General features: G+C 43.1%; 2 protein-coding genes across 2 annotated transcripts; one reads left to right on the top strand and one right to left on the bottom strand.

Annotated features, from left to right (window-relative positions):
- The first annotated feature begins 651 nt into the window (after positions 1 to 651).
- Positions 652 to 16,962, top strand: LOC105689914 (sodium/hydrogen exchanger 9B2). Its single transcript, XM_048653231.1, has 8 exons — positions 652 to 982; positions 2,130 to 2,400; positions 2,826 to 3,312; positions 3,816 to 4,193; positions 7,462 to 7,726; positions 8,380 to 8,580; positions 12,989 to 13,153; positions 14,840 to 16,962. The coding sequence occupies exons 2-8, from the start codon at positions 2,373 to 2,375 to the stop codon at positions 15,365 to 15,367; spliced, it is 2,052 nt and encodes a 683-aa protein (XP_048509188.1). The 5' UTR covers positions 652 to 982; positions 2,130 to 2,372; the 3' UTR covers positions 15,368 to 16,962.
- LOC105689912 (G-protein coupled receptor Mth2) lies at positions 16,494 to 24,924 on the bottom strand. Its single transcript, XM_012407293.3, has 8 exons — positions 23,367 to 24,924; positions 22,213 to 22,501; positions 21,114 to 21,345; positions 20,463 to 20,710; positions 20,010 to 20,088; positions 18,799 to 18,986; positions 17,513 to 17,702; positions 16,494 to 17,406 (listed from the first exon to the last, which is right to left on the bottom strand). Exons 1-8 carry the CDS (start codon positions 24,111 to 24,113, stop codon positions 17,079 to 17,081), a joined length of 2,301 nt encoding a protein of 766 aa, XP_012262716.2. The 5' UTR covers positions 24,114 to 24,924; the 3' UTR covers positions 16,494 to 17,078.
- Between the last annotated feature and the right edge of the window lie 39 nt (positions 24,925 to 24,963).

Raw genomic sequence — 24,963 nt, 5'->3', positions numbered from 1 at the left:
TTCTTCTTCTTCTTCTTCTTCCTTCTCTCTCGGCGTTCACGATTTTTCTACGAGACTGCACCGTCGCTCGATCGAAAAGCGCGGTTGGTATAACTCGAGTCTGGTCGTGTCTACGACGGGAACGGTAGCCGCGCCGCTATCCCTAGCCAGCAACACTGCCGGTGATAATTACGACTAATTGGATCTGGTCGGCGGAACGAACCGCTAAACTGGTCGCCGCATGATGATATAGGTACACACACACGGAGTGTTACCCGGTCCAGAATCTGGACGAGAAGAATGATTATTTTTTCACCTACTCGAAAACGCCTCTCCTCGCTAAACGACGACGAAGACGAAGACGACTGTGGCGTGCGACTATTACACGGTGAGTATACATGTGTATATTTTTACCTTCCATCCACACGCGGAATAGGCGCGCGGTGTCGAGAGAACTTCTTCGAGATCGGCGGCGGCCGCGCGTCGAGTAGCGGAGTAAAGTAGTCACGTTGTTGTTTGGTCAACAAATTATCGAGATCTCGTCAAGATCGGCAAAGATACCCCACCAGCGTTATCAACGATCCCCCTACTCGAACGCAACACATGCTCCTCTTCATATAAATACCGCCATCGAGACGGCCGAACGCGACCCTAGTTCACTGCGACTCGGTGCGGTTCACTGCGCGATCTCCTACGATCCGATAGAAAAGTCGCCAGATTCCGGCGATACCGTAACGCGCGAATGTTGTCGTCCCGTACGCGATATCTGTAACAGAGTATCTCCGAACGGGTTCGGTCGAGGATCTCCGAAACGAATCGGCGTCTTTGCGCTGGAGGAGAAACGAGCGAAAACGATTTGTACAGGGCGAACGTACTGGAGAACAGGAGGAGGATAATAATAAAAAAAAAAAAAAAAAAAAGAAAACACGCACGAGATCGTAACCCGTGACATGTGCGGCGGAATTCAAACGGAGTCTCGATGAGGGACTTGTGACCGCGCGCGGTGAGTACACGAAATCACCACATTTTGTTCTACATTTTTTACCAAAAAGCGATTAAAATATATCCTCACGTACGAATACATAGACCGCGATTCGTGCGAAGACCTACACCCCCCTCGATTTCATCGGCGTCGCTCGAGGTTCGTCAATTTTCTCGCACCTCGTTGTCACGGCTCCCGCCGATGGAACATGAATCCCGAGAGTTGAGACAATTCCTTTCTTTTTTTTTTTTTTTTTTTTTTTGTTTTTTTTTAATCGAAACACGGGTGTTCCATTTTTCGAACCGAACCGTTTAAATTAATAGAGAGCTGTGCGAGCTTCGTTTATCTTTTGTATCACTCTTTGGCGAGCGGAATATAATATATGCATACATACGTGTACACACATTGAACGCACAATGCGCCGGTACGCACCCATAAATGGCACAAGGGAATCGAGGAGGATGCCCTGCCTCCTCCTCGTGTGTGCGAACGTTGCCACCCGTTGCACACCCGTGCGTTTAGTATACATTTTACCTATATACGTACAGATACGGGCCCAGATTCTACACCTATACCTACACACGTACACCCGCATTATATTCTACTCCACGGTTGTACGTCGGTGTGGGTAAAACGACACGAGAGATACTCCATAGACTGTCAATGAGATTTCCAGCTGTGCCCATCCTGTCTAATAATAAAAAAAAAATGAAAGAAGAAAAAAAAACAACGACGTGGCAAAAAAAAAAGAAAGGAAAATCGCTACCGGTTATCCGCGATCTGTACAGTCCTACCTCTTCACGGTGCATCGCCGAAGGGTTTTATTTTTTACGTTTTTTTACGTTTTTTCCATTTTTTACGTTTTTTTTTTCATTTATATCATTACGTTGTTACGTGTGAGAAAAAGGAGGTAAAACGAATCGTTTGTTTGTTTTTTGTTTTTTCGTTTTTTTTTCTCTTTTTCGATTGTTGTTGTTATTAATTTTTTGTTCGCGTTAACAGAAGGTAGTTTTGAAAAGCGCTGCAATTGCAGGTGGAGAAAAATAGGAAACGTGCTCTGGCGTCGGAGACGCTAATAATAATAAAATTACACACGATACACACGTAGACAATGAGTGCGTGTTATAAATTGATACGTAACGTGTTTAATAACTAACGATGGTTGCAGGATTTCTAGAGTGAGCATCAGTTAACGGTGAGAAGTGACCACCGACGGATCAGCCTGTGTGTAAAGCTGGCTCACAAGATCGTCCGAGATTATTCGACATCTACGAACGGAATTTACGAGAAATAGTGGAACACCTCTGTATATTCGTACGCGTGTGCCGTACAGCCAGATGTGAATCAAGTAGCGGTAGAATCTTCTATTCTTTACCTTCGCGATAACGAGAGGATATCCGGATTATCGGAAATGACGGCCGATTCGACAGCGTTGAAAGGTGGGCCAGCAAAATACGAAATTTTCAAGTGACGTACCGCCGTGTGTGTCTTCGTCGCCCCGCTTCAACCTCGTTCGTCGTTCGTCGTCGTCGTCATCGTCATCGTCATCGTCGTCGTCGTTGTTGTCATTTTTGTTTGTTTGTTTGTTTATTTATTTTTTTTTTTTGTTCTCCTTCTCTTCAATTGTATCCATCGCTCGCCGAGCTACGCCGAAGTTGCCGTGTGTTGACGTCCGGTGTGTTGACGTTTCGTGGGACGAAAAGAAAAGAAAAAAAAAAACAAAAAGAAAGAAAAAAAAAAACAAAACTCAATCGTCGAATTTGGGGAAACGTCGCGTCCACGCGACCGTTGGAACGATAACGAAGCGAAGGAAACGCGTGGCGTTCGGTGACCGTCGTCAGGGTGCAGTTGTGAACTGTTTCAGGAATCGGTGAGGAGGAGGAGGAGAATCTCGCGCCGAATTTGTCAAAAGATTCGGAATCCGCGTCGAAGGATCTCCACTCGTCGAATCAGCCCCAAGTAAGATCGAGGAAGACCAGGGTGGTGTCTTTGTGCCTGCCCACCGGACTCCTCGAACTCGGCGACCGCGTGAAAATGGAAAATCTGCAGCCGCAAACCAACGAACTGAAGTTGAAACCGATGGAAGAGACGTCGAAACCGATCAGACGCGTCTCGATAAGCGAGCAGACTACGCACGGCGTGGACAATCCGGCGTTCGAACACCACCGGCGTATAAGCGGGTGCTCCGAGCCGGCCTCGGAGGGCAGGAGAAAGTCCATTCTACACGCCGGAAGCCATCACGGCAGCTGCGAAAATATAGAAAACGGAAGAGCTAATGGGAGGAAAAAGTCGGCACTCAGTCTGTCCAGTTCCATTAGGGACAAAATTGAGTACACCCGGGAACTTGAGAGGTGAGTGTGTCACGGTCCCTTCTTCTTCTTCTTCTTCATCATCATCCCACCCACCCACCCACCTACCTGGGTGTACACACCCGACGGGGCCGATTTCGCGTAGCGATCAACCCGCCAGAAATTACGCAACGTCTCGGACGCGCGACGAAATTTCACTCTTAACGTAAAACGAATCTTAGCGAACGGTGAATAATTTTCCAAGCAAACCCCCCGCCGGACGACGTATGGGTCGCGGACGTCGCCGAAGGATCGTTACACGCTCCGAGAGCGATGTGGGCGCGGGTACGAATTATGACGTAGGATTGGTTTTCATCGGCACTTCCGGTGGCCGTGACGCGGCCAACCAGATATACACATTATACATACGTGTATACGTATATATACGTATATTAATGCAGTTTAGCGTATCGCGACACGCGACACCGAACAATCGCCACTAAATTCTCCCGAATCTGTGTCGGCCTCATTATTATTATTTTTTCGTTTTCCATCCCGCGTTCCAGGTCCTGGTTATATCTGTGCTGCACGAGGTGCCACGGAGTCGAGGAGAGCGCCGAGTCCTGGGAACCACCGGGTTGGAAGCGCGTCTGTCCGCCGCCGTTCTGTCCGACTTACAGAAAATTCGCTAGGGTCCTGTCCCTATTCATCTTAGGACTGCTGATATGGGGTATAGTATACTGCATCATCGGCGACGACGCCGCGCCCGGTGGACAACTCTTCGGACTGGCGACCCTCTGCATAGCCGCCCATTTCGGGGGCTGGTTGTTCTCACTGACCACATTGCCGGCTCTCATTGGGATGCTCATGACCGGGATATTGCTGCAGAATGTCGGTGTGATAAACATCGAGCCGAGATACGCGGGTGTTATATCCAACCTGAGGTGAGTCGACGACGCTAAAATCGTTCAATTTTCGAAATTCGATATACCCGGGTAAACAAATATGTATTTTCGACGATTTGGTATAAAATTATCGCCGATTGTATTTACGAGCCACCGTAATGGCTCGCGTCGACCAACGGCACGCGTGATTCGACCTTGCGTATCGCCACCGTGTCACCGTGACCTTGAGAGAAAAATTTTTTTTTTTTTTTTCTGGATCCAGACGACGTTCGCCTAGTTTCCAACCAGACGCGACGACGACACCGAGATTCCGGTGAAACGGAAACGGAGACGCGGACGTAAATGAAAAAGAAAAAAAAAAAAAAAAAAAAGCGCGCGCGCGGCGGAAACTTCTCCGCGTATATCTCGTTCTTCTCCTTGTTACACTTGACTTTTTCGAGAGCGCGCGCGGGCGTTCGTTCCGATCGCAACCTATATACAAAAAGAACAATGGAAAAATTTCACGAGGGTCTCGGTCGCGGTAATTAACGACTCGTGTGTGTGTGTGTATTTCGGAGTACGTACACGTATGTGCGCGCGTGTAATTGTGTACCTGTGTACGTTTTTAAGGTCGGCTTATAGCTACCTCTTATTGCGACAATTGCGCGCCGAATGTATGTATATATATATATGTGTATATATATATGTGTATACCTACGTGGTCAGGATAAAGTGATATAAAAAATGAGAAAACTAGCTAAAAAAAGAGAACCAGGCCGCACGCCGCACTCCTCGCCTTCAAGCGAAACAACTCGAGGACCTCTTTCGCGTACTAACGAGTGTCTCGTGCCGCTGCCGCGCTTCTAACGCTGTTGTTGCCGTTATATACGTATAGCTCTCCTCGCGCTATACCGCGACGGTATATAAAGTGTCATAATTAAAGAAGCACTTGCGGGGGAGAAAAAGAAAAAAAAAAAAAAGAAAAAGAAAAAGAAATTATCCAACTACAGGTAGAAATTGAAATTCCATCACCGCTGATCGTTATACTTTCGCCACTTTTGATCGCGTTGATATACTTTCATTATCGTTTCATTTGTGAGTAACCGGAGTCGATTTTTGACGACCCTAAAAGTCGGCGACACGTACCGGAAATCCGTCCGTTGAGGATCGAAGCGAGAGGGAAAACGAAGTTCGCTAGGCGCGTGCGGAACGAGAATCGTCCTCGCGTCTTCGCGTTTCGGGTTAATCAGGGATCGCGATGATACATACCTGGCCTTTACCTCGTTCAACTTCTTCGCCGAGTTAATTGAACCTCGAGTCACGTACGACGAAGCGCGGGGATCCGAAGAACGAAGGCTGCCCGACGTAACTATAGCTCGCGGTGCACAGGCTTCCGTTTAGAAAAATTCCGACAACTTTCGATCGTTCCTGACCACGTTCAGGGGGAGAAAAAAGACAATCGCACGCGTCTCTCCGTCGGTATAGGGATCGCTGTATTACCGTCCCGATCGTCGTCGTCGTCGTCGTCGTTGTTGTTGTTGTTGTTATATTCGGTCTACCGAATACTTCGGGGAAAGAAAAGAGAAATCGCGATGGTACGGAGCTTGCGAAAAATAGAAGCGCGCGGAGAATGAATATTCATCGACCCCTCTCAACGTCGAGCTTCGTAACGCGTCACGCCGCTACGTATAGTTTAGCGGGAGAAAAGGACTCCCGGAAGGACTTCAAATCCTCACTATTTTAACCTAGAATTATATATCCCCTCGGTGTATTTCGAACCGTAAAACCGAGTGCGAAATTTTTCTTTTGTTTCTTTTTTTTTCTTTTGTTTTTTTTTTGTCAAATTTATAGTGCGATAGCTTTTGTTTCTGCGCTTTCGGCGCTCGCCGCCATTTTGTTTTTTCAGGAGAAACAATTTAGGGTTCAACGTTCAATAATCTCGTTCATTATACGTCTCTCTTCTGACGTATATCTGAACTGGATTTCGACGAGTTCTGTCAAAAAAAAAGAAAAAAATAAATAAACGCGGTAACTCGGACGTTTCGCATGAGTCTAATTATCGGTGTACACACACGATCACGGGTTTTACGTACATACCTATACGCGCATATCGCGTAGCTTCGGCGCGTGATCGCCTGCACAATTCGCACCGGTGGGTTTGCATTTAACGAATATCGGTTACACATACGATAACGCGTATATGGACGAGAGGAGTCCTCGAGGATCGAGCGTGTATAACGTGCGCGGTAATTTCAGGTTTCCAATCTTTACGATACGAGCGCGCATAGGATACAACGCCTCCCGGAGCCCATTTAACCCGCTTCAATACCCTGTCGAGAATAATTGACGCTCGGTTACTTTAAATTTACATTTTTTATTTGTCGATTGTTCGAAACACCGACACGTGACTATGCACATCGCGGCCAACTGGAATTGTGCGTCAACAGATACACACGCCATTTATCGTCTAATCACATGACTCTCGCTCGGGATGTCGAGAGAATTCGAAGACATGTAATTACAATGTATCGCGTTACTTATGCCGAAAGGGCGTATCGTTTGTTTTTTTTTTTTTAATTATTATTAATTATTAGGCCAAAAAAAAAGAAAAAAAAAAACAGAATTACAAAAGTAGCAAAAATAATGACTCCTCGACTCAATTTATCTGAATACATGTTTGTTTCAATGAAAAAAACGATGGAAATCAAAGTTAAGATTAGACTAAAGTTACCTGCAATTTATGAAGAAACTTTCTAACTTTATTTTTATGAAATAACTACCAACTGCCAATTTGAAATTTGAAAATTCCTTGTGGATGACATAAGTAGAATCAGTAGTCTATTTCTTCAGTAAAAATAATTTATTTATATTTTCACTGTATAATATTGTCGTAATTTGCGCGATCAAGCTCAATCGATTAGAACTTATTAATGCAGGCGTCATAATTAGAATTACGCAAGCGAAAATATTCGTTTTTTTTTCCACTCAAACCAATATTTATTCAAATAAACCGACTCGAGGAGTCATTATTTTTATTACTTTTGTGATTCTTTTTTCTTGTTTTGGCCTAATGACCAATAATAATTTGAAAAAAAAAAAAAAATGGTACGCCCTTTTGACTTTAAGAATTCTTTTTTCCATTATTTCTACATATTTCTACATCTTACTCGTATCGAACTTGAATAAAGAAAATAAAAAATTTTGATACGCCTTTTGGCATCAACAACGCGATACTTGCGCTCGCGTCCCGCGATTGGGGAACTCCTCCGCAGAGTTCTTCGGTGTGTGTGTTTGAAAGAAAACCCTGAATTCTCTTTCTATTTCGCAGAAAATTCGCTCTCGTTATAATCCTGACGAGAGCCGGACTGGACTTGGATCCGGAGGCGTTGAAAAGGCTGCGTGTTACCGTGCCGAAGATTGGTCTGATTCCGTGGTTCGTCGAGGCCGGTGTCATCACGCTGACGACACGTTACTTCCTGCACCTCCCTTGGGTATGGGGATTTCTTTTGGGGAGCGTGATAGCCGCCGTTTCGCCGGCTGTCGTGGTGCCCTGTCTGATCAGGCTACGCGGCAAAGGATACGGCGTAGCGAAGGTGAATATATTAACGGGAGTGAAAATTGGAAAAAACAACAACAACGACCGCGCATCCTTGGCGCCTCGGTTGCGACAGAGGTGGTGTCGCAATCGTCCGGTTCACCCGTTTAACGCGATCGTTTCGAGGACAAATATTTGCTCGCGAACGCAACCAACGCGTAGGTATCTGGGAGTCGGTGGCGTTCGAGCGGACGCGCGTGAATCGGAAAGAGCGTCGCGTTCGGCGGTTCATATTTTTCGAAATTTATTCCCAAAACGCGGGGATGAGAGTCCCGGACTCCACTGCGGGCGGTTGTGACCCCGGTTCGGACCTAACCTGATCCGGAGCGCGGGCAGACGACCTCAGCCTTTGAGCGCTGCGATAAATACCAGTTGACTCGTCTGACCCCGTGAACGACGACGGTCTTCGCTATTCAGCGACAATTTCTCCTCACGGTGGTACCGCGATTCAAGAGTTCGTTACCTCGCTTCCACTCGGAGTCACGTTTGTCCTCACTCTGACGGGAACTTTATCATTGACCCGTACGAGATGAACGCGTGCACCGTGCGTACCTTGACGGCGGGCCGCGGTTTTCTTCCCCCTCCCCCCCGCCCCCGATTAACCGCCAATTAACCAAACTTGTTGAATGTTTGTTAATTATTATTTTACAGGGGATTCCGACCCTCATAATAGCCATCGCCGGTATAGACGACGCTGCGTCGGTGGCCATATTCGGGATAGTCCGGAGCATAATGTTCTCCAACGATTCACTCTGGTACCAGATACTCCAGGGACCGATCTCCATAGGCGGTGGAATTGGATTCGGAATTCTTTGGGGTTTCCTGGCCAAATACGTACCTGAAAAAAATGACGTGAGTACAAGCGGACCGCGAATGTTTCGTGTCGCGCAACAATTGTCGTCGACGAGCGAACCGCGTGAGATTTCAACGTCGTGTACAGGAACGACACCGCCCGTTCGGCGGAGCTTTTCAATGGATTTGTATTGAGGCGGTTTGATTCGATCAATCTCAATTAAGAAAATCTAACCGCGTGACAATACGTGATGTGTGCAGCCGACCGCCTCCTGGCTTCCAAACAGTTGGTAGTAAATCGTAGAAAGAAAGAAAGAAAAAATAAAGAAAGAAAAGTTAAACGTCTTCAAAGAACGGCGATGAGGGTTCCCCCCCGGTTCCCCCTGCCCTCACAAATTTGAAATATGTCATTTTAACCACCCCGCATCTGAGTGCGTATTAAATATCACAGGCGCACGTGGTTATGACGCATAATAAAGCGGGGCCCGGTCGCATGATCTATGCGCCCTGCGTTTCTGACTCGTAGATTTTTATTATACACGTGGTTGTCGGGAAAGATCATAAAAGTCGAATGGAAAATTCTCACGGAGGTTAACGCTACGCGTTTGGCTCACAGAATATTCGAGACTGGAACCGGAAAGATCCGCCGAAAAATGAACGCCAAAGAAAAAAAAAAAAAAAAACTTTCGCGGTGTATACTTTAAATAGATATTTTATTGAATAAAATCAGATAAATCGCCGGTACGTGTTATACGCGAATCGTCATGCATCACGTGGCAAATAATTCACGATATCGCATCGCATCATACATTCCATTAAAAATCATTTGTATGGTACGGTTATACCTATAGATCGGGACCCTGTGGCGATGAATTTGGTCACATGATTTCAGTTAATGTTCGGATAGTACAGTTTATCGAATCAACTTGATTTTATTCGTTTACGCGAAGTTTTTTTGTTTTTTTCTCGTTTTATCGGCAGACATCGCATCGGCTCGTCTTTTTAATTGGGCCATCGCGTTAGAATTGCTTACTCGTAATTACGTCTGTGCATATATGTATACATATAAAGGTATACTACTTTCAAAATGATAAATATAAGCACGTGACTCGCCGGACCTCGAACGATCAATATTGATCGCAATAATCTCTTCGATACTTTTTCCGCTTACATCGAGAGCATCCTAAATACGTGCGATGCAAAAAGTGGGTGAAAAGAGCGGAGCTTTTTATTCGGTAACGCTCTTTAGTCGAGCACCGATTCACGCGTGAAACTAGCCGTATGAGCCTATCTACTTTACAACGAGACGCGAAAAGAAATAAATAAGTTGATCACACAAAGTATCGCGCGGTATACATAAAAATTACCTGCGTCCGTCAGAAATCGATCAACAAAATTAGGACGTGCGGAAAAATAAGAAAAAATCATTCCTTCTTCTCTTTCATTCTTTGTAATTTTTTTTTTTTTTTTTTTTTTTTTTTGTATACGCTCGGTGGAGAAACTTTATTTCCATTTCATCCTTTGGGATGAAGAAAAAAGAGTGAACTAAGTTATCACTCTTTATACTACCGTCGATAAATAAAATCGCGGTTTTGGGAAAAATAAAATGAAATAACATGAAAAAAACAACAAAAAAAAAACTTTAGCCACTCCGTAGAGCAGTTTATTTGGAATATTTTCAACTTTGTTAGCTGAAAAAGTTCTTTTGTAAAGTAGGTATATGTATATATGTATACATATATATATACTTATTTATACGAGTTTCTGCAGCGGAGTCGTTTCGCTTTGGCGGTAGAATTTTGCATAAAAACCAATAATGCCGGAATCTCTCACAATATAAGGTGGCAGCAGTCAATCTCGGCGATAGCAATAACGGGCGACGCGTCTTCTTGCTTTCCGTTTTCCATCCCTTCCTCCCTCCCCCCCTCCCGCCGCTTCTCTATTTTTATTTCATTTTATTACCTCTCCTCCTTTTTTTTTTTTTTTTCATTCCTCTCTACTCTTCTTCTCTATTCCCTTTTCCTCGGTATACGTATAACCTTTTTATGGTTCCGGTTCCAGGCTACCCCCGTAACTTCCACGACTTCCGGAGAAAATACAAGTTTTACTCACGCGATCGGTTCTCTCCTCTAAACTACCGGGACGGGAGAGAGGGAGGGGCGAGGGGGGAGGGGGGGGGGGGGCCGTTACAGGGTGGCGGTAAGAAGAGGAACTCACTCTAAAATCGAACGACTCAAATTCCGCAACAGGCGGCCGCAATAACACGACGGAACTTTCTCCCTTCCCCTATATTCCTTACGCTGGATGTACACGACTCGTTCGGATTTTCACACGCACTTAAATAACGTTCGACATTTTTCCTCGTCTTCTTCGCGCCGTTTCACCGAAATAATAAATACGGAGTACGCGTTTCGCTACTCTCGGTTATTATTCGAGGCAATTTTTTGTCGATTTTCAAAAATTCTCGTCTCTCGGATCCCCGAAGGAAATGCCGCATTATTAAAGTTCGTTCACGGGCGAGATAAATTCGTCTCGTGCTACTCGATCAGCTGCTTCTTTTTCGGGGCCTCCGCATTTTACCGCATTGACGCCTGCAGTGCTGCAGGCCGGGATTTAAGATTGGAAATAAGAGCAAGTGGAAAGAGGTCGCAGGTGGCGGGTTTAAATCACCCGCAATTATTGGATAGCCAAAAAAAAGAAAAAAAAAAAAAAAAAACAGTAAAAAGAAGAAAAAAGGAAGAAGAAACGCGGCAAAATAAAGTTCTCACCTCGCACACGTGCTCGTGATTTATCGGCGCTTCTATATCTCAATGAATCAAACGCTGGGCAATACTCGATGGAAAAAATCCAGTTCTACAATCGTTAAATATGCCGATACTAATTTAGATGATCGATCGAACGGATTAGATCGTTTGTGCCACTAGACGCATTCCTCAAATCTTCACCGACTTGTTTCGCGTGATCGCACCTCCGAGATAAAGAGAAATATTTTCGAGCAGATTATCCGCGATTATCTCTTGGCGAATATCGGAGCGAATTTATTAGCCACCTGGGAATCAATCGTTCGCGTTATTCCCATTCATAAGGTACCGCCGAAGTTTTCCATCAATCTCACAATCGGTACGCATAATCGATTGTCGATTGTCAGTATGGTATTATCACCATTGCGACGACATAATTTATGGTCGAATCATTACAGAGCACTCCCGATTATTTGTATATATCGCGTTGGTTGAAGAGACGCACGGCGGAGATTACGATTGTATTTAGATCGGCTGTAGATTTTAATCAGCGCATCGTGTCTCATACGGTCGATTGGTAGTAGTAGGGCATTTTTTTCTTACGTCCATCACGCCGGGGAATTACGTTAGATAGTAACGGACGGGTTATCGAGGTTCCAAATTTCATTACCAAAAGAATAAAAAGCATTTACGTGTCCCAACGAATGATTGAACGATCGAAAAATATGACTCTTCGATTATCTCAGGACCTTTGAGATGTCCAATTAAGAATCGAACGATTCACAGAAATTTCTTGTCAACGAAAACAATGAGAAAACGATAACCCGAATCGATCACCCTTCCTCGCGCAAGGAAAATACCTTACTTCTCGTTGTTGTCTAAATTTCACCTGGAAACGTCCAATAAAACTGCCCTGCACTTCGAGGCACGTCTCGTCCATACGTGGGAATAAATACGACTATATTCGTGAGTGTGTGTGTGTGTGCGTGTGTGTATAAATATGTACAATCGATGTAGATAAGCTCTCGCATCGCTTCGTTCTTTGATATATTGCCTCCGCAACGGCCACACACACACACACACACAAATGTATAATCTCACGGTGTCGTGCGTACCTTTGATATCCAAACTCTCGTACGTGTATTTTATGCACTGTAATATTTCACGGTATATTTCGTGATCGGTGCATATCTATATAGATACATAGGTTACATGTATACCGATCAGCCGGTGTGTGTATCGCGTAGATGCAAAAAAGGTGTATTCTCTGCGCCATCTCCTTTCGTCGGAGTATATAGGCAATATTCGTTGGCTTACGGCAATAAACTCCGGCGAACGTTTTACCCCCATTGCCAAGTTTGAAGCCGCGCGTTCGAATCCAAAAACCCCCATCGATGAAAATGGATAAATAGAGATGTATACGTATACGTAGATACCGGGGTGAGTCGCTAAAAGCGAACGTTGGTTTCTCACGTTTCGAAAATCGGCTGGATTGAAAATTAGTAGAAAATGGCGGAAATGGTAGACGGCTTTTTTGGGGCCACCCTGTAGTTCAAGTGCGTTCGTTCTTTGTTTCTAATTATTTTCTAAGTTTCTAACAATAAGTATACCTATAGCGCGAATCGTGTTGGATTCCGACTCGATGGTTCGAATCGTATATAATTTTTGAATCATTAATTGGTCCCCCCGTATTTATTTAACCGTTGATTGAATTCTTGTTTCCACAGCGTTTTATGGTGCCGTTGAGGGTCCTGATGCTTTTGGGCGGCGGTTTGATCGCCGTTTTAGGAAGCGAAACGATCGAACTCGGCGGAGCCGGTCCTCTCGGCGTCATAGCAGCGGCCTTTGTGAGCTGTTACTTCTGGCAAAAGGAGGGATGGGACGTTGAAGACGTGAGCGAATTTTCCTAATTATAAAATATATGTGATAATAGCACCGCCGGAGAAGAGGGTTTAAAAGTACGAGAGAGAAATTAACTCGTTCCCTTCGTCAGCTTTTTATACCGCTTCTCCGCAAATTAATTTTCATTTTGCAGACTTATCTCCGCACGCTGTGCCACGTATACCTATATATATACTCCGAGAAAAGTAAACTTCAGTTTATTTCTCGCGGATAATAATCAGTCGGAATAATGAAAAGAAATGAGAAAATGAAAGGAGGATAGAACCAACGGATCAGTTTTCAGAAACCAAAAAAATCATCCACTCTATTTCCCCTCTCACTTTATTCCGTCTTTGAGGTTAACCCTTTGCGAGAGTTTGTTAATTGCCCACTTGAGATCGGGCAGAAGAAGGCTGAAAACTTTGACGATTTCGGTTTTACGGTTTTTTCTTTTACTTACCTGCGATGCCGCCAGAACTTCGGAGGACGAGCGAAGATCACAAGATTCGAAAATTCGGACACACGCGCACCGTTAATTATTCCGATTGTATCGCAAACTCGTTACTCCGCCCTCCGGGTGAGCATCGAACTAACGATAAGTCGAAGAATTTTTTTCGTTCGGCGGGTCGGTGGTTATTTCCATATTTCCAAAAAATTCTCCAACTTTTTACAACACCCGAGTCTGATTACGCGCGGCGCGGCAATGGTTTTTCTACCCGCTATGAAGTTGGCTGCGATATACAAAGTTTCTTACCCATTCTTCAGAAGGAATTGCTACGAAGTAAACTCGCTGCCGGCACTTATTGTTGGAAGGGTGGAGAGAAGATTGTCCTTACGAAGGGAAACACCGCGTCAATTCAGCTAGCTATGTACACTGCTTTATGATACGATGCTGAGACGTATATATGTATGTGTGTACGTAACGGCCGTACTATGTACACATAAAACCCCCATGTACTTTTCATACAGCTTTCTACCTCTACCGGAGGTCCATCAGCCCAATTTTCACTCTCTCGAGTCAAAGGAAAATCAACCGATCAAAGGGATCAGGCCGAAGTTCGGTTATCGAATTAATCGTAAATTTATGTGAGGAAATTTTCATCAGCGGGTATCGCTTTCGGACGCATCCCGCAATCTTACAGATTTTTGCTCATCCAGACCTTATTCTTCGACATCCTTGGTCTGGATAAATAAATCGCGCGCGGAATCTGACCCGCAATGATCATTTTATCTTTTATTTTTATTTATTTCTCTTTATCGTCGACTCCGGTGCGTCCATGTGCGCGACTATGCGCGATGGATGATGTTCGATTCCTCGTAACAGTTTCGATAATAAGCGAATCTTAATTTTATCTTGAATAAAATGTCAACGATGGAAACAATAAGACATCCGATCGTTATCTCGGCAGATATCGAGTGTTTGGCCACCGATGGTTATTGTTATGCGGAGTGGAAAAAAAAAAGCAGAGGGAAGATAAACGAAATGATAAATCCTTCTGAAGTGGACATGCGAAGTACATGCAAGTGATTTTGCGTTTATCTGACCGATTAACAAACGGTTAGAGAGAAACGGTTATCTATACACGGTAGCACCTTCTTTCGCTTCACAACGCGGACAAATCTCTTTGTCAGTCCGTTCCAGATCGCCCGATTATTTATCCACGTATTATTTAAACCCTTCTATTTATTCGTTGCAGAATCCGGTGGCCACCGCCTTCGAGATATTCTGGATGATATTCGAGCCCATCCTCTTCGGTTTAACGGGGACGCAAGTTGTGCTGGCTGATATGAACGGCGAGACGGTTTATCTAGCTATCGCGGCGCTGCTTTGCGGTGGGGTAATTCGGATCCTGGCCACGATATTGGTTGGAATCGGTTCCAAGTTGAACCTGAAGGAGAAGATATTCGTCGCATTTTCTCTGATGGCCAAGGCCACGGTGCAAGCCGCCCTCGGACCCGTCACCCTCGATTACGTTATGGAAAACACGGAAGAGAAACGATACGCCGACACCGTGCTCCTGATGTGCATTCTATCGATCATAGTCACGGCGCCGATCGGCGCGATCGTCATATCGATAACCGGTCCAAAATTATTGACCAAAACTAGGGCGGTACAACCGGCGCCCGAGGGTTGGAACAGACTGAGGAGACCTTCGATGAGAGATATATCGATAATAAACGAGGAGATCGACCTCGAGGACGAGGAAGACGCAACGAAACACTGACCGTTGTGAGTCTGATCATTGCGATGGATTATCGTTCGAAAAAATTTCAAAGAGAATCGGAATAAGGTAGGGAAAACTTTTTCCCCGCCGACGAACTCCTCCCTCGATTCTATTATACATTTTTTTTTTCCAACATTTTTATTCAAGACTCTTTCGTGCGTAGACTTTGAAATTATCTCCCTTTCGTCGTTAACATATTTTATCTCGAAAGACCCGATGCGTTACGCATTTTGAGATTATAAATTCAATACCATTCGAAACGTCGGTATATGGGTAATAATTCATCCAATGTATATATGTGTATAGGTATATCCGCCTGATTCTCGGGCTGTTCGGAATGTTTTTAAATTCTGTTCTCGTATATATAGCACCGCATTTTACTCGGAGGGATAATTGGCGAATCGTTTACTCGATTCTAAAACTTTGTAGGCGCAAAAGCTCAGAAAAAAAAGAGACGAAGAAACGAAAATAAAAAAGAAACGCTAGCTTTAATCGTTATTGAAAGTGACGGTATAACGATGGAGTGTAAAATTATCTGTCATCGGGTAAACGTACGGAAAAATTCGAGGTCGACAATAACCGTCACGTACCATCGAAGAATCATGCGAGTACATTCACGCTGTCACGGTGAACAGAGAAAGACAAAAAAAAAAAGAAAAAAAAAAGAAAAAACATCGTTCCTAAAATTTAATCACTCAATAGGCGTCCTAAGTGCGGCTCAATGCACAATATAATTGTATAGATTTGAAAAAGGTGTTCCACACGCGTGTTCCAATTACAATACGTATACGTATATTATAATTGATAATTTTAAATGGAAAAACGCGTTATGCTAACGTGTAATAATATCGATAACAACATCCCAATAATATTAATAATAATGATGATGATAATGAAATGATGATAATGAAACTCTCATTACGTGCGATGATTGTAATTCGGAAGTAAGATATTATTTGTTAGTATTAAAATAATATATATGTAAATACACAATGTAGATGTAATTCCGATACAATAGCCAAAAAGGAGATGAAAAATAACGTAAATTTATTCTATGAATTTGACTTGTAAATTAGAAGAATATGGATGGCACATTTATTGATTATAATATAGGTATAATATAATAATTACATGGTAATAAAATAAAAGCACAACATACAAGCGCGTGTTGACGTTCATTTACAATATATATTATAATATTATATATAAAATAAGAAGAATAATCATACACGTTCGATTATTCGTATAAATAATTATATATACATATACATAGACAACACCTCTGAAGGTTAAATTAAATATTATTAATTAATATTCAGGCGATGAAGATTCCTCGTTGTATATTATGGCTTTGGCTTGAAGGTATAACAATTAATCGACAGATATATAGTTCGAATACTACCAAAAAACGAAAAAAAAGAAAAAATAAATTTTGTCCAAGAAAATAGTCTCCTTTCATCATTACATCGCTATTAATTGTTACATTGTCGCATGTACGTAAAATTAAAATTCTGAGGGATTTTTTATCCATGTCTTTAAGTCTTTGAGTGAATAACGTTAACACACGTTGATATGATATACTTAAAAAAAAAGAATATGTATAAATATAAATACAGATGTAATTCTTTGGCTCGTGTTCTCTGGGCGAAGCCGTACAGGGACAATCGCGTGTGAAATAGAAACAAAAAAAAAACCAAGAAGAAGAAGAGAATCACGGCGAGGAGCTGACGGCGAATGTCGAAAGTATCGTGCTGGTACTGGGACTTTTTCTGACCCTGTAAGGGTCGTGAATTCCCCCCGTACTCTCGCGCTTTTTGCCACCCCAGCCAAGTTTTCTCCTCAGCGCGTAAAATACTTTTTTCTTCAATACGAAAAGCATGAATATAAGCAAACCCTGAAGACAATTGACGACGTCCGATACGTAAAAGAATTCGGTTTTCCATGACAAATGACTCATGTAATGGTTAAGCAGGTAAGAGACTATCTCCAAAACCCACGATATCCCCATCACGACGAACAACTTTACGTTCAGGATCAATCTGTAAGTACACGAGAAGAAGATTTTCTTCAATTATTCGGTACGATGGATGAAGATTGTTTTTTTTTTTTTGTTTTTTACATCACTTTTCATGCGGAAACACGTACTTCGATTTGTCAGACTCGAAACGTCGGTTGGTGCAGCCGTCCGACTGATTTTTTTTAACCCTCCGTTGAATCTCCGCTTTGACCATGCTGCATCGCCTGGCCGTCAATATGAAGAATATCAGATTGACGACCAACTGCAGGGAAACCGGACCCGTGAAAAAGAGCACCTCTCCGTACTGTTGTCTGCCAGCTGAGGAGGAGGAGGAGGAGGAATTGTAAAAATAAAAATGTCGTTGCAGCTATGAAGCGCGTAACCAATTATGGAACGATCACCGGCCCACCATTATAAATAATTTATTCGTCACGCCGTAAGGTTGATATCCGAGAAAAGATAATAAAATATGACACGGTCTGTTCCGCGATCGCACGGGAGCGCGACCCGCAACCCGATGTGTGTTATATTTCAGATGTATATACGTGTGTAAATGTAAGCGAGAAGAAACGGATGTTGTCTTTAAAACGCACGTATATTTTCCCTTATGTATACAACGCGCGGTACAAGTTTCTCAGAATCTTAAGATCTATACGCGCGGAGACTCGCGAGTTTTGCGGAAAGAAAAGGAAAAAATTGCCTCGCTTTCTTTCGGAAGCGTATTCGAAACTTTTGCCGGTCGTCGAGCGATCGCGTAGTTCGCTGTTCAATTTTTCGGCCAATTCGTCGAAGTCCGGAATTCGCGGGAAATCCCGGTGGGTAGAAAAAAGAAAACGAAAAACGAAAAAAACTTCGGTCGATTCGACAACGTGACCTCCGTTTCGTTTGTACCCTTCGAGTGTCTTCCGGCCCCATTCGTGTACAACGCGGAAGGGTTTGCCGTATCGAGGAATCGATATATATACAAGTGGTAATGAACACGAATCGTGAGGAAATACTAACGACCCTCCTTCTCGGATTACAATTAGTACTTCTCCACGCTTATTTCTCTCGACTTTTGTGAGTCAATGAGGCATAACGAGTGAAAAAAAGAACCGCGGACTTCTCTTGTATATACCGGCCAATTATACAAATTATCGAATCTCAGCAGCTGTGGGGGTGAATTTGATTGGGCGTTATCAAGTTGTGGGGGAAAAGAAAAGGAGAACGAAGAATACAACTCGAACGAAAATTGAGCTAATTCCCAACAGATTTTCATTCCGTCTCGTTCAAGAATATTAGCCACCTACCCTCGGTCCTTCGCCGACCAATTATCGCGTTCTTTTTCCCTTCTTTTCATTTATAACGCGAGACCCGAATCACTCGGCTGATGATTTTCCTAATTCGTGTTTTCAATCGATGACAATTGACTTACTCGAGAACCAACATCTGTTCATCCCGATACCGGGTCTCAGATATTTCGGAATCAGCTTGAACATGTCGGTTGCTACGGCCAGCAACATGAAAACCAACGCCAGTCCCCAGGCGTAGAGACAGTAGAATAAAAAACGTTTGTAATTCTCTCTTCTCCTCGTGTTCGACCTTCCCGAGTGTCTCAGGGAGCTGAAATAACAAAATGTCAACGGTTATTGCAATCGATAACTGATAATTAACGCCCTCGTTAATCACCTCAGTCGGACATGAAGTTAGAATGCACATAAATCGTGGCAACGGTGGTGTAATAAACGCAATAATCACCCTCGTTACACGTCGTCGACAATGCTAAATAATAAAAGTAAAAAAATATGAATAATGGCGTTCAATCATGTTCAATGTCCGGTTCCGGTTTCGCGCGGTAGCGCGGCCATCTTTTTTCGATCCCTTTTTGTTTGCTCGTTTTTTGTTTGTTTGTTTGTTTGTTGTTTTTTTTTTTTGTTTTTTTTTCAGGCTAGCCACGACAAATTTTCTAGTGCGAAAAGCTGATTACACCAACTGTTTGCCTCGCGGAGATGTGATTAATGATTACTGCACATCGTATAAAGTGTAGACCGTGACGCGAAGCTATTAATTGTTCAGGAGGGAAGAAACCGGGGGTTGGGTTCGGTTTAATTCTAACAGGAGTTCTTGAAACTTTGTAAAGTCAAATATGTATAACTAAGGGCGAATAACGTTGCCGCACACGCGTAGAAATTAACTTTGGAATTTGATACACAGAGAAATAGAGATTCTTTGGTAAAAGTTTGAACGAGTAATCCGTCCGTTTTGTTCCATACTCTATACACTTTTTGCCAATTTCTGATGAAAATGTGATGAAAAATAAACCGCGATGATCCGTTTCCGCAAAAACCAGAATTTCATTGCGCTACTTTGCTACGGTTTTTTGGTTCTCTTCCTTTCTTGATTATTGAAATGACTCGCGTTCATTTTTCAACGCAGCCGGTCTCGTTAACATATTCTATATCGCAAAAGTGGGTAACGGAACTGAAGCTAAATAAATAAACGAACTGCTGCTGCTGCTGCTGCTGTTGCTCGCGCTGCCCGTACTGCAGGATGAAACTTTTACTAACAAGAGAGCCGAGAAGATATCATTTGTATGAATAATGAGATATTTATAAAATAGAAATGTATATATGATAAAACACTTACCCGAATTTCCACCATATGTCAAAACATATTACATTCAACCAGAAGAAAGTTGACAAGAAAGAGAACAGCATCATGTATCCTGTAAATAAAAATGACCGGGGTAACTTCATCATGCTATAGCGATATAAAGACAATTCCGCTTCCGCAAGTTTATCGTCACCCTCCGAATACTTTTCATCTAATTGATTGACTTATCCAATTGCGGAAATGTCCCTTGCCAGGGGCATTACAGCTGATCGAATAATCGACGAATGCCGTTACGTTTTATTGGGTAATAATTTAACGCCACTAAATTTTCTCTTAATAATTCAGAGACGGAAGCTCCGCCAGCGGCTCGCCATTAATTAATCAACCGTTATCGACCAGATCCGCGCTATACCGCGCTATATCGTCGATAACCGACAATATTTGGACAAAAATGACAACACACCCGAACAAAATCTGCATACCTACCAATTAAAATGCAGAGGCTCGTCGAATCCACCGCGTCGTTGGCATCGTCTGCCGGATCCAATTGAGAATCTGCCGGACTGGCAACCGCCACCATTGTGAGGCAAATGTACGCCATGAGAAGACTTCCCACGTGACACATGAGGGTTTTACCGTGAAGATTTTGTAAAGCTGGTAGACAAATGTAGACCAGTAACGTAATCAGCAAAAATGCACAGCTGATTGAGAGCAGCGTGGCGTTTACTTGAAACCTGTGTACGGTGATTATGAAGATTGTATTCACACGGAAATTCGAGAAAAATTCAGGGAGGGTGCACTTGAAACGTGATTGATTATATACGCCTCGATATACCAAAGCCCTCGAGCGAATGATTTCGTTCAATTAATACACGAAGATGATAGATAAACGTCGTTCAATGGCGACGAAAAGGGGTGTCTTTTGTCTCTTGTATGGCGAATGAGAACCTCGTAATTCTGATTCTTGCAACAACGACGAGAAAAAAAAAAAAAAACAAAACAACCTTGACGGGATTGCTTTACGCGTTTAACCGTTGTTGTTGTTTGTTTTTTTTTTTTTTTTTCTTTGCTTTCAGCGCCGCTCCCAGTACACGTTAAATATTTGTATATTCCGTAGTATCTCGATGCGTGAAATACCTCGTCGCCGTGGCGTCTTCCGGTGGCGGTGGATCCTCGAAGCAAATAAATGGGTAAAGGTCATCCGGACCGATGCTGCTGTTGTAGAACATTTCCATGCAGTGTTGCTGATGTTCGTAAGTTTTGTAACCCGGTACGTGGACCATTCCTTCGGGTGTTATGTGCCACTCTTCGTTTCGCAAGACGGGATACATGCCGTACAGACATGGCTTACCCACCAGAAGTCCGTACTCTGAAAAGGGTTGTTTTTATTTTTTTTTTTTCATAAAACCGTGAGTTAAATCTCCACCACCGGCAGCTGCATCGCGTGGCTTTCAATGTGGACTCCGGAAGCCGTTATTCGAGACAAAAACCGTGAAATGAAAATAACAAAAAAAAAAAATGAAAACAAAAAAAAAAAAACACACAAAAAGCCCGCAGACTCGCAACTGCAGCTGTACGACTCGGCTAGGCAGGCAGTTTGTAACTTTTGTGATAGTTTATTAAAAATTCACTCGTATATATCTGTATACACGGTCCGTGCAGTCTTTCACCCGCTTTCAGACGGTGTTGCTTTTGATCTCGCATTAATTATAAAACGACACTTTCGTCGTTTTTCCTACGATTCTATACCGCTTCGCTTTTGTTACTCTTGATCTCCGCCTATCGCTCTTCCGCACGATATGTACACTATTCGTTATATATGTATAGGGTGTATAACGTTGCACACAACCGAACCGTGTCTATGTGAACATATAGGTGCATACCTATGTACGAAACTGGCGACCAAGTCATTCACGTCTCTTTTTTTTTATTACTATCTATGCAAACAGAAGCGGTATAGGTGGGTATTCTTTAAACAGTGAATCACCGTTTCCAAGCACTTCGCCTTTGATTAACAATTCTGGGAGCAACATGAGAAAATCGTCGTAAAACAGGGCTACAAATAATATACGTACATACATAGATATATGTATATCCGTTGTCGACTAATTAATATTTACGGATACCCCGCTTTTCGAACAATCGGACGAACCCGATTAAATGACGATGAAATGTAATGGAAACACCGAGAGAATTTTAGCCGGATTAAAACTTCGATAAAATTTAATTAACTCACCGGTTGTGTTCAGAATTTTTTTCGTTTCGTTCTGCATGATCCTCGGCAATTCCCATACCTCGCTGTGCCACTTGGCCAGCGTTTGATGAGATTCTAATTTTTGACAAGTCGACGAGAACAGGGCTTCGTCTTCGGCGCAACATTTTCTCAGGCACGGATTACCCTCGCAATATTCCACACCCCTGCAGGTTCTCACCACGAGTAAACCTGGCGAACCGCCGGCGTCGAGACAGGCGCTATCTTCCGTTGCAAGGAGATCCACGATGTCGTACGAATCCGACGCAGACACCTAAATTATCGAATCGATCCGGGTTAAATAACGTTCCAGCGATACTATTTTTATTTACTTTCATCGCCTCTGATTTCTTTCGATATCATTATTATTGTTGTTGTTGTTGTTGTTATTATTGCGTATCACATTATTTTTCGACTCGGGCTTTTATCCCACGTAAGCTTCGGTTAATCTAAACATAATCCGCGCTTTGTAAAAGTGCCAAATAATAATGACGTTCGCTCAATTTTTTATATCAGGCTGCTGCTGCTGCTGCTGCTGCTGCTGGAATATTTTTCTGATTGCGGAAGAAAATTTACTACGTCGACGAAAGATCGGAGAATACGGAGTGGAAAAAAAAATATTCCCTCGTTATGACTTTTTCTTATTTTCTTCCCTTTGTTTTCTGAAATACGTGTATATAGCTTAGTGTACAAACGCCTGGAATATTGAATATTTACGAAGTTCGCTAAAAAAGGAGATAAAGGAAAAAAAGAAACAAGAAGAAACGGAATAAAATTAAAAACAAATGTAAAAAAGATATGTAACGTAACCAGAAATTGACGTAAGCGTTCGTATACCTATATGAGGCAGTGATGGTTTGTATACTATTAATTAAAAAAAAAAAAAAAAAAAAAAAAGGAAAATAATAAACTTCAAATCAAGAGTTCGCAGACATACGGTCGAAAAGTTATCCTAGCTGATGATAAATTGTTCGACGTCAATGTGTTCCGAAGATCTCGTTCGATGCCCGGTATACCGGTTGGTTTGTTTTTTTTTCCTCTCTTTCTTTGTTTCGCCGTACGATTCGATTCTTTTTATTTTTTTTTCTTTTCGGGGAGGGGGGCGGGGGCGGGGGGGGCATATAAAAAGCAAAAATTACCTGAAGTCTGTTAGCAACAATGGAAACGTCGCTGGAATTCACTTCGTAGTCGACTATGGCGTTCTGACATTTCGGTGCTCCCCTTATCGCGAAAACGAAATCCGAATTACCAATATTTCGGACCAGAGATGCGGTGGGAAGGAGTCTCGCCGGGTCCTCCGGTGGCAGGCAAGCTCGCTGATCGATATCGAATACTTCTCCCTCGGGACAACATCTTCGAATTTTCAAAAGCGTCGGATGCTCAGGTTCGCTAAACGAACTGTCGATGAAATTTTCTCCCGCGTTATTGTCACCGGCGCAGTACAGTACAGTAGGTTGCAAAGTTTCCGCAGTCTTAAAATCTGATTCCCGCGACCGCTGATCGCCCCCTGCCCTTTCAGCCGCTCCATCGGGCTCGATTTCGTAGTCGACGGGGATCAAAATATCGATACACGAATTACGGAATGAAAAATCGAACGGAATATCGGCTAGTGGAATGCTAGTTAAATTCCCGCTATTGTCGCAGGCGGGAATCTCCGGATCCGAGACCGGCCATCCGGATACTTCGTCGGGGCTCCTTTGAAAAAATTCGGGAACATCATCCGGGGCTCTCGACTCGCAGGAATAATATTCTCCGTCGAACGTGAGCCAGCTCCCCGTTGCGCAGCATCTTCTGAGGCCCCGAGACTCCTCGCCGCCGGTTATTGTGAACTTATTTTCGATAACCAGCACCAGAGATATCGTCAACAACGTCCCCCTAAATGCCATCGAAGATAACAAATGTGTTCGACCACCTTAGCGTTGCACGAAAAAAAATAAAATAAATAAAATAAAATAAAAAATTAAAATAAACTAATCTAACAACGATCTGCGGATCCCGTTGCTTCGGAAATTCTGTTTCTTTGATCCATTTTGCCTCCCCACTTGTCTTATTATACGTCTCACACGATAACCTTTCGGTCGGTTATGAAAACGAAAAATAAAAATAATAAATGAATGTATTATAAAATAAAAAGGAAAGAATAGCCGCGACGTAAGTTGTGCACCAGACTTTTGGCCGAGAGATATATATCTCTCTTATATATCCTCTATTTTAGTGGAATATAACCATCGACAATTTATAGGCGTCTGGTGACACTTTGACAAGTTTTTTTATAATCTTTACACGCCGTATAATCCCCCTCTTCCGAGTATGAAATATGTTTTTCGAATCTCTTCCAGATCGAAAAACGATTAAAAAATTACAAAAAAAAAAACAACACCCAACAAATAACGGAGAATAATTATGACGTTGAGGTGGATCGTCGCGTTCGGTTGTTTTGTTATTTATAAATCTGGTGTCAAATTATCCGTATCACTGGGAATCAAAATTTTTTCACTCTGCACTTTTGCGGGGTACGAAATTTCGGACCGTTTCACTGTCGCCGAATAAATTAGAAATATTATCCTCCCCCTATTTTCCGTTCAATCCAGACGAAATTCGATTATTTCGAATATCGGACACGCCGGTATACGGGGGAAACTTGAGGAGCCGCGTCGATCAGTCGCAGGTCTTGATCGGCGATCAGACTTTATCGAACTAACCGGCAGCTGGTCGTTCGTCTGAGGATTCTAAGCG

Source organism: Athalia rosae, chromosome 3 (assembly GCF_917208135.1).
Source record: "Athalia rosae chromosome 3, iyAthRosa1.1, whole genome shotgun sequence".
NCBI classification, from domain to species: Eukaryota; Metazoa; Arthropoda; class Insecta; order Hymenoptera; family Athaliidae; genus Athalia; species Athalia rosae.
Note: the sequence above shows the minus strand (reverse complement) of the source record. Positions and strands in the feature narration are given on the sequence as shown.